The sequence below is a fragment of the Myxocyprinus asiaticus genome, chromosome 26 (assembly GCF_019703515.2).
Source record: "Myxocyprinus asiaticus isolate MX2 ecotype Aquarium Trade chromosome 26, UBuf_Myxa_2, whole genome shotgun sequence".
Lineage (NCBI taxonomy): Eukaryota > Metazoa > Chordata > Actinopteri > Cypriniformes > Catostomidae > Myxocyprinus > Myxocyprinus asiaticus.
The window spans coordinates 1,380,335-1,396,021 of NC_059369.1; the positions used below are offsets into that span (position 1 = coordinate 1,380,335).

General features: G+C 39.2%; 1 protein-coding gene across 2 annotated transcripts in view; it reads right to left on the reverse strand.

Annotated features, from left to right (window-relative positions):
* Positions 1 to 15,687, reverse strand: part of reln (reelin) — a 238,129-nt gene that overhangs the window by 48,614 nt on the left and 173,828 nt on the right. For both annotated transcript variants that reach the window (XM_051656669.1, XM_051656668.1), the window contains exons 24-34: positions 14,674 to 14,860; positions 13,556 to 13,761; positions 13,180 to 13,351; positions 11,920 to 12,126; positions 11,535 to 11,770; positions 8,609 to 8,766; positions 8,170 to 8,383; positions 7,550 to 7,626; positions 6,595 to 6,753; positions 6,225 to 6,419; positions 297 to 570 (exon numbers count right to left, since the gene is read on the reverse strand). In XM_051656669.1, the coding sequence (XP_051512629.1) occupies positions 297 to 570; positions 6,225 to 6,419; positions 6,595 to 6,753; positions 7,550 to 7,626; positions 8,170 to 8,383; positions 8,609 to 8,766; positions 11,535 to 11,770; positions 11,920 to 12,126; positions 13,180 to 13,351; positions 13,556 to 13,761; positions 14,674 to 14,860 (2,085 nt within the window). The remainder of the gene's footprint in view (positions 1 to 296; positions 571 to 6,224; positions 6,420 to 6,594; positions 6,754 to 7,549; positions 7,627 to 8,169; positions 8,384 to 8,608; positions 8,767 to 11,534; positions 11,771 to 11,919; positions 12,127 to 13,179; positions 13,352 to 13,555; positions 13,762 to 14,673; positions 14,861 to 15,687) is intronic.

Here is a 15,687-nt window from a genome sequence, read left to right on the forward strand (position 1 = left end):
GTTTTACAGCACTTGTGTTACTAGTGCCTCCCTAGGATGATTCACTTCTGCTGTTCTCGTCATTTGTAAGTCGCTTTGGATAAAATCTTCTGCTAAATGAATACATGTAAATATAAATGTAGATATACTGTACCAATGCAAACTATACATTTTTAAGCCACCACATAGAGGCTACGGCATAGGTTCAAAGGAAGAGTATAAACCTTAAGTAACAGGGTCTGAAATGTGTGTAGAAAATTGTTTGAGATTCCATCAGTACTGGTACATATACAAGTAAAGATAAAGTTCAGTCTTACATTGCAGTGTTTGGCAGATAGACGGTGACCCTCCTCCATTGCAGATACTGAGGAGCGCTGTACACAGATCGCTGAGTGTATCCTGAGCAGCCAATGGCAGGGGGCACACACTCTTGTGTGATGAGGGTCCAGTGGCGGCCGCAGTCTGTGGAGAACTCCAGATGAACCCCATGAGATGGAGAAGCGGCCTTACTGCAGCCCATGCTCAGATCAAACTGCAGGAATGAGGAGCCAGACACTTCAAAGTCCCAGCTCTCAGCGTAACGCGGCCTCTCTAGTGCGACAAAGTGCAATTCAGTGAGCTTCAAGCAAGCTGTATTCAGGAGAAGAAAAAAACAATCCTATACAAGGATTGCTAGATTATATTATAAATGTGTGATTTGTTTAGTTAAGTGGGTGTTCTGTGACTTCTCAAAAGTTTTTGAGAGGAGACGAATTTAGATAATGCATTAGATTAACTCTTAAATACATAGGTGTTTTGCCCATCATTATTACACACCTCCTGTCTTTAGCAACCCAGCACGCACAGTATATCTATCACAAATTAATATACAAAATGCCCAGATAATGTACAATTTTCAAGACAATTGCACAATAACAGAATAGTATATATTCTGTTTTCTGTTTATTTTAATGTTTTATTTTTCACATATCAAAGAGATGATGCAACAAATGATAGAACGGGATTCATTACCTCCACTCTAATTTTATGAGACACAACTGGCTTTCAAACACATATTGAGCTATACATAACATATAAGCTACACATAAGCTACAAATATGTATTTTGTCATGCACGTATTAAGTCTAACTAGACATACCATTTACAGAATTTCAGTAGTACACCCAAACTTCAATAGCCATACCATAATGTTCATGTGTTGTACTTGCTATAGTTTACTTCCACATTGCTTCTTTGTCAAATAGCAATGTCAAATGTAAGTCAAGTCAATCAATAAAACAACAGCTCACCTTGAGTAACAAATATATGTGTACATGCATATGGGATACGGATAATTTACCATATTTTTATCCCTTTCAAAGATGTATTGCAAGACTATTGAATGCAATATCTCGATTCACTAACATCCAACTTTTAGTAAATAAATAATTAGAAAAAATATACAGGTATGCTTCTATATATATTCATTTATATTTTATTTTTAGAAAGATAAAATATGAAAAGAGGTGGGGTATAACTTAAAAAAATGGATCAGGTAAAAATTATGGAATGAGGTCCCAGGTCACTTAAGACCTGAGGTAACTTTCTTTACCTGACTTTCTTTTTTATTATCAGTTAACTGACAATATATTGTCTTTTTAGTCTCTTGTCTAAACGTTTGTCTATTTAACACCCAAAGATGTCAAGATAATATCAGTGACTCACAGTGCTGTATCCCATTCGCACAGAGAGTAATCAGTGTGTAAAGAACCAGAGTCTACCAGACACTCTACAGTGATCTAAGAGTATGTTCACACTTGGCAATTTTGGTTAAATTAAAATGAACCCTTCATTCGAACAAGTGTGAATGCTGCCACCCAAACCTTGGTGCGCACCAAGCAAGCGGACTGAGACCGCCTGAATAGTGGGTCTCGGTCCACTTCCAAATGAACTCTGGTGCGGTTCGATTGATATATGAATGCAGCATGGACCAAAGATGTCTAAACGGACCAATAACAGGAAGTAATTTGCCTAATACTGACCTCAAGCATACCTGGTTCTTCTCATCATAGGAGCTATGTTGCCCATTACGGTTCGGTACAGGCGTCAGAGCCGCCGCCAGCCGTCCTTGCAGCATATCTTTGTTTGTGTGTTGTTGGGCCTCATGTATTCAGATAGAAGACAAAGGCAGGCCTAACACAGTCGTAAAACCTAACTGAGGCCCACAGACACAGTCATAAATCTCACTGATAAAAACCGTGCCAAAATCAAACAAAGGGAGTCCAAAACAGACTACAAATCCCATGAAGCCTTGCTCACTAAAGGATCAAACTCTCAACTCCTATTGGATGAGGCACACAACAGAACGGCCCTCAACCATGACGTCATCGGGAGTAGAAATAACTCTGAGACGCTTCCGGGCATTACTTTCAGCAACTTTGCTCACCGTGTGTAGATGCAGCTCATCGCTGCTCTCAAGTGTAGGCTCGTGGCACAAGGAAGTAACATCCGACTTGAAACTGTGGCCATACAATCTCCATCTCGCTGGACGAGTTGAGATTACTCTGTGTTCCACCGAACACTCTAACGGATCTGAAGGAGACCACCGAGCAATCCGCATCTTCATCCATTTGCCTGCAGAAGTGAAAAGATTTCTCTTCCCTATTCAATCAAGTCGACGTCGCTATTTTCTCCACCAGCCCGCCGAGAATCAGCAGCCGTACCGCCCGCCGACAGAGCGAGGAAACGGCCTCCCGTCATCACCCGAGCCTAGAGGAACCGAGTCGGAGTTAAAGGACGGATGAACACATATTCTACCTGCATCCTCATGCGATTCAAGTAAGAGGTTTACGTCTGGGCAGGGATAGAATATTATAGTGTGTTATTCTTGTGTATCAAGGTTATTGCTTTTACAGTTTACGGACCGCTGAGTCTGCTCATTGCTGCTAATAATACTCAAGGTATTACTGTAATGTACTGTTATCACAAATCAGATCTGCTGTGTTGTAGTCCAACCACATTGGACTGTTGTGTATTTCCGCCATTGTGGATGAGACCGGCAAGTTTATCCATTAAAGAACCAAAGACCACGGAACGGTTTACGAGCCATCCACCGTGTCTCTGAGTGATAAACTAACAGCTGCTTTCTCTCCCACGATCGCAAAACCGGCTTTGGTACCGCCACTTTACTCTCTCTCTCTCTCTCTCTCTCGTACTAACCACACACACACGCGACCCCTCACAAACGTTCTCGCACACACTTTTGGCTAGTAGATAACTTCGTGATAAAGCTCAGCTTTGTCCCTAATTTATCGTACAAGCAGAGACACGTGGTAAACGGGCAGACGCCATTGACTGGCTTCTCTCCGCCCACATTCGCGGCCATATTCTCTGGCCAGAAATCTCGCGTGACGTACTCTCCACAAGGGTCACGTCCGCCATTTTGTGCACGTCACACCTTACCCACACACATTCACATTCACACACACACACACACACACACACACACACCTACCTTCCTCTCATGTGTTATAGGCTTGTTTTGGTTAATATATCTAATCATGTCACTGATTAGTTTGTAGTTGTAAGTCGGAAGTTTATTGACTGCATTGTATTGATTATTAATTGATATTACTGCATAAATAAACTTTGTTATATTTCAAAGAGAAGTGTTTTGGTTTGTTTTGCATACACCTGTGTCAAATACTGATGGGATGTCAGTGCTCAGATTCAAGCCTATATTGTTTCTTTTCGAAGGTCGATATTCTTCGGGTGTCAATTTTCCAAAGAGAACAATCTAATATTGAGACTGTTATACTATCTGGTTATTAGTCCCTGATTCCAGGGTGGTGCCCCGGCGATATTAATCCTTATTAATATTCTATTGATTTTTGATAATTGATAATTATCTTTGATGATTTTTGAATTTGAAGGATCAATAAGCTAGCGTTAATTTTAATCAATGTTTCATTGATGTTAATAATTAATAATTATCTTTGATAATTGTTGATTTAAAGGATTAAAAAAGCTAACATTAATTCTCATCAATGTTCTATTGATTTTAATAATTAATATTTATCTTTGATAATTATTAATTATTGCTAATAACCAAACCCGCTCCTGAATGTGGTGCACTACATTTAATGGTGCGCCGTGTGAGGTTTTAATGAGTTTGATTCTATTATTTAATTAAAATATTAATTAATAACTAAAGAAATAATTATTAATTATTTCTGATAGTAACACTGATCTAAACAACCAGTAGAACCGACAGTGTGCAACGGAGGAATTCCTGGCACTGTTTTGACTCCTTTATACATTTTATTAGCTCTTCGTTTTTGTTCTCAGCTGGTAAAAATACCACCATATATACATATATAAATCCAACAAGTGCATTTAGCCCAGCAGCCAGCATTGTTTTGGATGTTAGGCAAGTTCTGTCGCAAAATATACAGTTGTGCTCAGAAGTTTGCATACCCTTGGAAAATTGGTAATATATGTACCATTTTTAAAGAAAACGATTGAGCAGGCAAAACACATTTCTTTTATTTCTTATGGGATTCATATTCAACTGTAGGCTATAACAGAATGGCACAATCATAAAACAAAACATGGCAACAAAGAAAAAAATGAAATGACCCCTGTTCAAAAGTCTGCATACCCTTAGTTCTTAATACTGTGTATTGCCCCGTTTAGCATCAATGACAGTGTAATAGTTGTCTATGAGGCCCCAGATTCTTGCAGGTGGTATAGCTGCCCATTTGTCTTGGCAAAATGCCTCCAGGTCATGCAAAGTCTTTGGTCGTCTTGCATGAACCGCACGTTTGAGATCTCCCCAGAGTGGCTCGATGATATTAAGGTCAGAAGTCTGTGATGGCCACTCCACAATATTCACCTTTTTCAGCTGTAACCACTGGAGGGTCAACTTGGCCTGGTCTTAGGGTCATTGTCATGCTGGAAATTCCAAGAGTATCCCATGGGCAGCTTTCGTGCAGAAGAATGCAAATTGTCTGCCAGTATTTTCTGATAACATGCTGCATACATCTTGCCATCAATTTTCTCAAGATTCCCCGTACCTTTAGAGCTCACACACCCTCAAAACATCAGTGAGCCACCACCATGCTTCACAGTGGGGATGGTATTCTTTTCACTACAGGCCTTGTTGACCCCTCTCCAAACATAGCGCTTATGTTTGTGACCATAAAGCTCTATTTTGGTCTCTTCACTGCAAATTACAGTGTGCCAGAAGCTGTGAGGCGTGTCAAGGTGTTGTCGGGCATATTGTAACTGGGCTTTTTTGTGGCATTGGCGCAGTAAAGGCTTCTTTCTGGCAACTCGACCATGCAGCTCATTTTTGTTCAAGTATTGTCGTATTGTGCTCCGTCTTTTTCCAGAGCAGCCTGTATTTTTCCTAAGGTTACCTGTGGGTTTTTCTTTGTATCCCGAACAATTCTTCTGGCAGTTGTGGCTGAAATCTTTCTTGGTCTACCTGACCTTGGCTTGGTATCAAGACATCCCCGAATTTTCCACTTCTTAATAAGTGATTGAACATTATTGACTGGGATTTTCAAGGCAAGTTCCATTACCTTGTTATGCAGGTCTTTCGACAGTTCTTTTCTGCTCCCCATGGCTCAGTATCTAGCCTGCTCAGTGCATCCACGTGAGAGCTAACAATCTCATTGACTATTTATACATAGACACTAATTGAAATTTAAAAAGCCACGGGTGAGGGAAATTAACCTTTAATTGCCATTTAAAACTGGGTGTGTCACCTTGTGTTTGTAAAAAGGCCAAACATTCAAGGGTATGCAAACTTTTGATCAGGGCAATTTGGGTGATTTCTGTTATCATTATGATTTAAAAAGGAGCCAAACAACTATGTGATAATAAATGGCTTCATATGATCACTATCCTTAAATAAAAAACAGTTTTTTTGCATGATCAGTCATATTTTCAAAATCAATGCCAAAATTTCACACTTTCTGCTAGGGTATGCAAACTTTTAAGCACAACTGTATATCATAAAAGCTGTCCAATCAGGTTGTGACCTTATCCTGATGCCTTTTGTTTTGTATCTTTAGGTTCGGTGTTAAAAATGCCAGTGTGAACGCTAAGCGAACCAGGACTAAATGTATAATTTTCATTTTTGGTCCGGACCAAGAGAACCAAGAGAACCGAACTACAAGTGTGAACACACCCTAAATGAACAAACAGCTTCACAGATACACAGACTAGAAGGTCTGGAAAATATCTTAACAGTAACTCACTGTCCACGACTTCTGAGTTGAAGTTCAGCACCGAGTCTCGGGTCAGACAGTCTGTTGTGACCTCTCCACCAACAACTCTATACCAGTTGTGTCTTAATGGGGATTTGCCATCAAACGTGTCAGAGAATCCACTTCTAGCGCTGTCGTTCATTCCGATCAGAATATTATCCAGACCCCACTGTGCCGAGTGTTTACCTGAGCAAGGTATTAGAGAAATTAATTGCATTTTTGTTTCAAGATCTGCACTTCACCTATTGACCACTCTCTTTATCAAACACATGTTTCGAAAGTTACATGTGTATAACCGTACAGTAGTATCTTTAGTATATGTACACATTCTGTAATGTGACTAATGCGCAGTTGTTCTCACCCTGCTGTGGTTGCCACCAACGGAAGACAGTGTGGGGTGTCTTTGCTGCAGGTGGGAGCTCAATTGTCACCACCTGAGGTTCAAGGAAGGACCCAAAGTCCAACTCTCGTAAAAGCTGCCATTGCACGCCATTGTTAGTGGAAAACTGGACAATTACACCTGTCAAACACAGTAGATTTTAAGCCGATATAATAAGGTAAGGTAAAGAAAAACTGAAAATAGATCAGTAATTGGAATTGGGACTGGAACAGTAATATCTAAAAAATCTAAATTGTTTACTGATTTACTTTGCTGAGTGTCTTGTCCTTTTATCTTTCTGCTATAGTGGACTGAATAAGATAAGTAAAAAATCTGAATAAGATTTTGAAGATTAGTTCATTTGGAACTTTGTAACAATTCGAGAAGAATAAGGCAAAGTAATCGTGAACTGAAATGTGGGCAACAAACCTTGAACTACATTGTAAAATTTAAATGAACTAGTCAAAAATTTTATTTATTAATTTGACTAAATCAGCCTGACTACATTAGGTTACACCAAAGAAAGTAATTTTTAAAGGTCAAAACAAGTAGAAATAGCACTTTAAAGATTCACTCAGTATTTTTCCCCCTCATTTAAAATGTTTTAAAATAACACCTTAAGGTAAGAACTGCATGTAACCACTTTTTACAATGTACTTCACAGCCCTGCAGTTGTAGCACATGAACACTATGGAACATTTTTCATCCAATGAAAAGCAATACCTCGTATTCAGCAATACCTCGGAATAAGAAAGGACTGTTAAAATATTGAGAATAAAGAATGTCTAATCTTCAAGATCTAAACCCTTCGAATATTGATCACCATTAATGACAAGCTTTGTGTCATCAATCACCTAAAGTCCAGCACATATGATCAAGATCTACAGCTACAGTTCATGACCTTCAGTGGCAGCAGAACAGGTTTAAACAGATTTACCTTCATTGCGGGTGCGGGGTCGAGTACAGGTCAAACCCATGTTTTTTCCTCCAATCCGAATGTAGAACTGAACCAACCTGTACAGGAGGAACCAGAATACCATTGAGTGGAATAACTAGAGAAAAACAATACACAAGCCATACAAGCAAAACTTGAAAAACATATAAGACCTCACACAAAAGTTTCACAATGTGGAATTTTCAATCAGACGACCGAATGACCGCATGTTAAAGGAACACTTCCTCCAAAAAGGATAATTGTTTCATCATCTACCCATGCCATCTGCACATGTACATGTGCTATAGTGTAACCGAGCTTCAAATCATAATCATGCCAAGGGAACTGCAGATGTCAAGATTTATTGTGAAAAAAGTGTTTCTCACACAAAACCGAACATGTCGCTTTAGAAGACATTAAATAAACCACTCAAATCGTATGAATTACATTTATGCTGCATTTATATCCTCTTTGGAGCTTGGACCCCACTGATTTACAATGATTGGATATAAACACAAAAAAATCTCCGTTTGTGTTCCGCAGAAGAAAAAAAGTCATATAATATTTTTTTTGGTTGTGAACAATTCCTTTATGTTGCTGTTAAGTCCAGTTGTGGCACTGACCGGGTGTTGGTGGTGTCCAGGGGCACAGTGTGAGCCTCTCGTCTGCCAGGGCTGCTGAAGTACAGGGCTTTACCCTCGCTGATGGTCCCACAGCCATCCCCAATCTGCCCCCCGCTCAGACTCTGCCACAGTGGACTCAGTTTGCCCTCAAAATCCTCTGTAAGTTCAGTGGGACTCGGTGCAGATGGGACACAACTTGACTGATCCACCTCAACTGACCATCACACACACACACACACACACACACAAATACACTTATATGCATGGAACAACATATAACATCACACAATATTACATAGAGATTTGACAATGGATGTCCACGTATTTTATACAATGATTCAATTTCTTATTGTCAGTTCTTGCCACACTACTGGCGCTATACTATGCTACAGGGCTATTTAACTATTTAACTGTAAAAAAAGAAGATACTGGCATTTACCTGTATATCCCATATCACAGAAGCAGACCCCTGAGATGCAGTCTCCATGCCCCCCACAGTGATTGGGACAGGGCTCAGAGATGTAGACACCATCCAGAGCGAACGCAGGAACGTCCCGATATACACTGCTTTCTTGGAACCAACGGAAGCGGGTCTTACTGAAAACAAGACAGGAATATTGAGATTATTACACAACAGATCATTTGTACACTAAATACAGATTGGATGAGCCTTGTTTGAAGTTGTCGTAATAAGATGGCAAACACACACCTGTGAACGCACATTCTATCCACAGTTTTCCTGAGCAGTGCCATGATGAATCTAATTGACACTTTTGTGTTTCTGGTCTCGAGACACAATGTAAAAACTACTGAAACAAATGACTCAGATGGAGAACATAAACCATTTAAGTGTTATTTGGAGTAAAAATAATTTCAGGCTCAACTTGTGCAGTTGTTGGCTGTCATAACTCAAAGTAGTTAATGATATCAACAAAACAAACCTCATTGTGGATTGCCTCATGACATCTACATACTCAGGTGAGGCACTGTCATCTTGACTCAGTTAAGTATCGGCACTTTAAAGCCACATGTTTTTGAAAATGTTTACAAATGTAATACTTTAAACATTACATTACCTGCTAAGAATATATGCCAATGCGAGCGAAAACACTGGAGACCGGAAATTGAAAACAGTCTAATCGTGGGACACTTCCGCATTCAGGAAAAATGTGGATATTATGGTGTGTTCACATCCGATCAGAATTACCATAATTATGAGTTTCCAACAAAATGTTTATAAAAGCACAACTTTTAAAATGCAATTGTGTGTGGAACTACTTTCTAATGGGATGGATCAGAATCTGCCGTTGCTGGTTCAAACCAAATGATGTGTCCAAGCCTCTCAAAAACATCACTAGAAATAGTATCACAGCTTGGGCTGTTTCTAACATGTTATTGGAGAAACAAGGATGTGTGTGTGTGTGTGTGTGTGTGTGTGTGCGTGTGCGTGTGCGAGAGAGAGAGAGAGAGAGAGAGAGAGAGAGAGAGAGAGAGAGATTGACCGTGGATCACTTGTGTCTTTTGCCACTCCTAAGCAGAGATTCTGTAGTGTGTTAGTCAGATTTCTGAAGATAATGTCATTTTGGGGGCAGCAAAAGACCATTTTTGTGTGTAAATGCATCAGCTGAGGTGACGCGCATCGCCAGTCAGTATTTTCATTCATCCGTGATTTCACTGACTACTACTACAGTACTAAAGCTGGGAAAAACAGCTTTAAACTAACAACTTCAGCATTAAGGCCCATCACTGCTGACAGACACAACAGACTGATTAATTACACAAACTCAAGGCACTTACCTCTTACTGAAATTTCCACATTGGAGAGGAAATACTGTTCAAAATGCTGGAGATGATTGCGGTTTCTATAGTGAATGACTCTTGTGGACCGGCTACCACGAAATAGGGAGGAATACCCCGCTAGGATGAATTTGACAAAAATGACATTATCTTCAGAAGCCTGACTAACACATTACAGCATCTCTGCTTAAGAGTTGCGACAGACACAGGTGATCGCACATGGTCAATCTCTCTCTCTCTCTCTTTCACACACACACACACACACACACACACACACACACACACACACACACACACACACACACACACACACACACACACACACACACATCCTTGTTTCTCCAATAACTTGTTAGAAACAGCCCAAGGCGTGATACTAGTTCTAAAGTGATGTTTTTAAGAGGCTTGGACGCATCAGACTTGTTGGTTTGAACAAGCAATGGCAGATTCTGATCCGTTGCGTAAGAAAGTAGTTCCATGCACAAATGCATTTTTTGCCTGCGGCCGAATCACAGCAGTGCAGATGTAGGGCCAGGTAGCATGATTGCGAGTGTGATATTGCTTAAATATATTTGTGTGTGTGTGTGTATATATATATATATATATATATATATATATATATATATATATATATATATATATATACATACACACACAAATAAATGTGTATATATAGTATTTGGCAGCTAACAATGTCCATCAGTGTATTTACATTCACCAAAGGTGAATTATGTCAGTTTTTTCTGAAAGTCATGAAGATTTCCACCACAGTGTCATTTCCAGCACATCTCAGATTCTGTATTGTGTTTAATGGAATTCTGTGGTGGAAATGACGTTGATGGAAATTACATTTTTAACGTTTTTGAAATAAATTGGCCGACTCCCTTGTCCTGCTAAAGCTAATTTTATAGCTAACATTTTGTTTATGCTTAATCCACACTATTAAATAATATTTTCACACCTTTATTTGCTTGATTGGAAATGATACCTAATAAAAGTGATATTTACCTTGAATTTTTATTTGTTTTCATCAAACATCAATTGTCTCATATTTGATCTTAATAATGCTCTTAAATGATACTTTTGTTGACTTGGCTAACAAGTACAGATAAATAAATAAATAAAAAATAAAATAAATAAATAAAAAATGTTATTAGGGGCAACATTGTTGGACAACTGTAAATTTTAAAATTGATAGAAATCATGTTCACACAATAATTATTAAAATGGTTTATGTTTATTTCACTCCTTTAGATAAAAAATGTAAACGTTTTAATGTAATAATGGATTTTCATAGTTTAATACTGAAAGTCTGGGATAAGGCTAAAACAGTAAAATCCATACATAAAAACCTTTGAAAAGTACCAAAAATAAATAATGAAGTTGAAATCTGTTTGTTTTAATAAAAATCAACCCCTGGAATATGAAAATGCCTAAAGTTCAAGAAATTTTGACATTAAATACCACAGTGTACATTGACCTCCTTCTCTGTCAGAGTCCTTGCAAAATGCTGTATTGCTGTAGGAAAACTCAAAAGAAGTTGAACTACAATGTTATTGGTCATTTACCTTGCAGCTACAATTCGTGGAAGTACAACAGTAATTCTGGTCCAGCGCTCATAGTCTCCAGTATTGTAAACAGTGGGCTCTCTTAGTTCACGTCCACTGCCCTCACAGCTCGTTGCACCTGGTGATCCTGGGTAACAGCCCTCCCGTACAAGAGCCCAGGTCCGGCCAGCATCATGAGAGTACTGGAGCAGTACAGGCGCTGAGGCACTGAAGACCGACTCACAGCCGATATTCAACTGAAGAACAACAAAGCGAGCTAAATTACTGAGGAACATAATTAAATGTGCAAACTACAAGAAGACACTGAAAAACAAAGAGAGACCAAGACTATAAAACAGAAGAATTCCTTCATCTTAAAGGATAAAGTGTAGCCTTACATCAGTACCTTGAATTGTAGAGTGTATCCAGGACGGAGAGACAGATCTCGGGTCACAGCCATCCGGTCACCATCGGAGCGGCCGAACACTAGCGCAGAGGGCGTAGGTGCACAGAAACTCCCGTTGCGATCCTTGTCCATTCCCTCATTTCCCAGCATCAGCCACACGCTCATCTGGTTGAGTGGATGATCAAATGCTGGTTTCTCATAGAAGTTCTACGGGGAGACATGAATCACCATTACACTGACATAAGTCCAAAAAGCACACCTTGCTCGGTGTGAATTTCACATGTTGGATCGGTGAAAAATATGCTAGGACATTTTTGTACTTCCTTGTATCCCAGATTAATGCACAAAGTAATCTGTACGCCACTGGTAGGTTCACTTCCTGAAAAGTGTAAATACTGTGACTCTTGAGCCCTGTTCACACCGCAAGCAACAAAGCGAAAGGATGCATTTTCAATGAAAGTACAGTGATTTCCGGTGACACGAGCAACGGAGACCGTTGGCAACAAGATGTGGGCGTGACGAGCGACACAACACAGTTGAGAAAGTTTAACTTTATGCAAATGACGAGTGACATTCTGGAGCAACTGTCAATGAGAGCAAAGACAGCGGAGCTCACATCACCTTGTGAGGTTGTGATGGATTTCCCTGCTCAGTATCATTTACCTGTAACCACATGCATGGATATAATAAAACAATGATGCATGGAAAAACATGTCAAATACTGACGGCATTCTGAATGAGTTTGATTCATGTTTTAATAGATCGTTCCTCTTGTTTAATGATATAATACAACAAGCACTGCTGCAGGTTATATAAAATGCTCTCTCTTGCAGAGTTTTCATTTTTAGAGGCAAGGGAACTGATTACTTGACAAATTAAAATTATATCTTAGTTTTATGGCCAGACGTGCAGTGCACCAATAAAGTCAAAGTGACGGCAGTAGGATCGCCCACTAGTGACTTCATAGTACAGAGACTAGCGACACCAAGCAACAATGTAGTTGGCGGTGTGAACAGGGCTTTGGGCACTATCAAATCATTCCTCTGTTTGTTTAAGCTGCAAGACCTGTCAACTGACTCTGAGTTTGAGTTTGGGGCGGAACTAGTTTGTTCCGCAAGAGGTGGAAGAGGTGGTAGAATTGCTTGGGTAACCTGTTTAAAAGCAGTCGATATCTTTCCAAGCTTACAAATTTGATTCAGTTTGTCTTGTCTTGAGTTTAGCACTGCAAATCCTTGTTTCGGTCCTGTAGAAGCAGCTTACCTGAGGACGTGTAGGATCGGCCATTGGAATGACATGCTTCTCTCTCTCAGAGAGGATGATGACATCATCAATAGCCCACTGATCATAGCCCTCACCTGAGTGGAGGGGCTGCCACCAGCGGAAACGGGTGCAGGGTGTTTTAGAGGCCAAGGGAAGTTCATAATGAACAAATCTGTGGTCAAACAGTTACCATTCTGTCACAAAGTCATCATGTTAGAATCTATTCATAATAACACTCTATTGCTTACTATACAGATACAACTAAATCAACAGTATGTTGAGTAATACCACTTTGAACATATATGGAATACATCAACTGTTTATATTTTAATCAAAGTTGTGTCTATTGAGATGCGGTTGTGCTGTTTGTTCTCACCGTGGTTTGGTAAAGTCAGTGAAGTACATCTCTGCAATCAGACCCCAGCTGATTCCTCCATCATTACTGTACTGCAGCAGAACTCCCTCCTCTCTGCTGTCTGCTTGATTACACTCTGCCTCGTCTCCGCCCATTCGCAGGTAGAACTGCACAAACTCTGCCCACTCAGTGTCCAAGTCCCAGCTCACAAGCTGTCTCAGCCCAGTCTGTACATTATTAAGTTCAAATAATACTTATATGAGATATATTTTCATTTCTACTTTGTCTATGTAGCACATAGAACAAGAATTTAGACTTGCCTCTCAGTGTATAAAAAAAAGAGTGTGTTGACTGTAAATAGGTTTTCACACTTAAGTTTTTTGTGTTCAGTTCACTTAAATGTGCATGGGATTGTGGAAGTAAAGGTAAGCAAGTTCAAGTATGGTGAACTCCAGCTGTGAATGTGAATGTCTATGCAAAGTTATATTCAATATTTCAACTCATGACCAGATAAAAAATTTAATCCCTGTTATTTTCACATGGTATCTGTGTAAGGACACCAGAAAGGAATGTAACATTACTTGTAAACCAAAATGTAAACAGATTTCATTTACATTAAATACTTCTGCTGTGTCATTTATCAACTGATGCTTGCATACCTTTTATTAAGTGATTATTAATCAATAATCTATATTAGATATGATATAATAATAATAATAATAATAATAATAATAATAATAATATAATGACATAATATAATTCAATATAACATACTGCTATAAGCCACTCTCATTGCTTGAAGGTGTTTCACTGGTCATCTGGGTGCTGAGGTCAGTGGATGAGTACATCCAAAAGACTTTAACTGACATTGTTCATTAAAGGAATACTTCACCCAAAAATGAAAGTTCTGTCATTGTCTACTTATTCTCTTGTTGTTCCAAACCTTTATGATATCTTTCTTCTGTGGAACAAGAATGTTAGGCTTGGTCACCTTTCACTTTCATTGCATATTTTTGTCATAAGTGAATGGTGACTGGTCAGTCCCTAACATTCTGCCTAATATCTCCCTTCTTGGTTCACAGAAAAAAGTCATTGGGGTTTGGATATTAATTGTTATTATCATTTGTGTTGTTTTGTACCTTACTGAAGTAAAGTGAGGACCCAGAGGAAACCACCCCACAGCCCTGGTCAGGGGGCACTATCTCTCCACCAGTCACTTCCTGCCATGTTGTTATCAGTGTGTCCTGAGACTCAAAGTCTGACAGCACACTAGAGGCCAGAGTGGAGAACGGCTGGCAGTCTGAGCCGGTAAAGCCTTCATCACACCTAAAAACAGTGTAAATAAAAAAAAACAATAAAAAAAACAATGCAACATTTGATCACAAACAAATCAAACAAAAATGAATCACACATAAGCAGTGTTGCCAGAGGCATGGCTTTCACACCCAATAGGGCTATATTAGAAGTGCTGTCCTGTGTTAAATTGTTAAATGTTACAAGCTGTGGTTTTTCACCAAAAGGCTTGATGGAAGACACTAGAACAGGGGTACTCAACTTTGGAAAGCCGGGGAGCCGGAAAGCAAGATCTCTTTAGCCTTAAGGGCCGCACTCTTTAATTTAAAGATTTAAATTACTTTTTTAAATTAATGTGGAGAGCAAACTATGCTCTATGCTATTCAATGCATCTTGGACACATGTAATTAACAAGAATAAAATAAAACATTATATATACATATATAGCAAAATTCTTGTAAATCTGTGATATACTATAATAATGAGCATATATATGTTTTTTGTTTGCTAGTTTTAGAAGATCCACACTTTTACTAGTAGACCACATACTGCAGCACTTTTGCCATGTATAGAAAGAGGATTATCTGTTCTATTGTCACTGACATAAAATGTCATGACACACTGGCTACCTAGTAAACTCTCTCACACACACACATGTTGGTGCGGCTATCCTTATGAGAACTCTCCATAGACATAATGATTTTTATACTGTGCGAACTATAGTTCTCTGTCTGTCACTCACTCGACGTTGTGTCGATGTAGTGACACTAGGGGTTTGCTCTTAAAAGCCTCAATCACCTATGCTTTATTCAGAAAAGGCCAATGAAAACTGGTGAGTGGAATTTGCATGCCACTCTCCA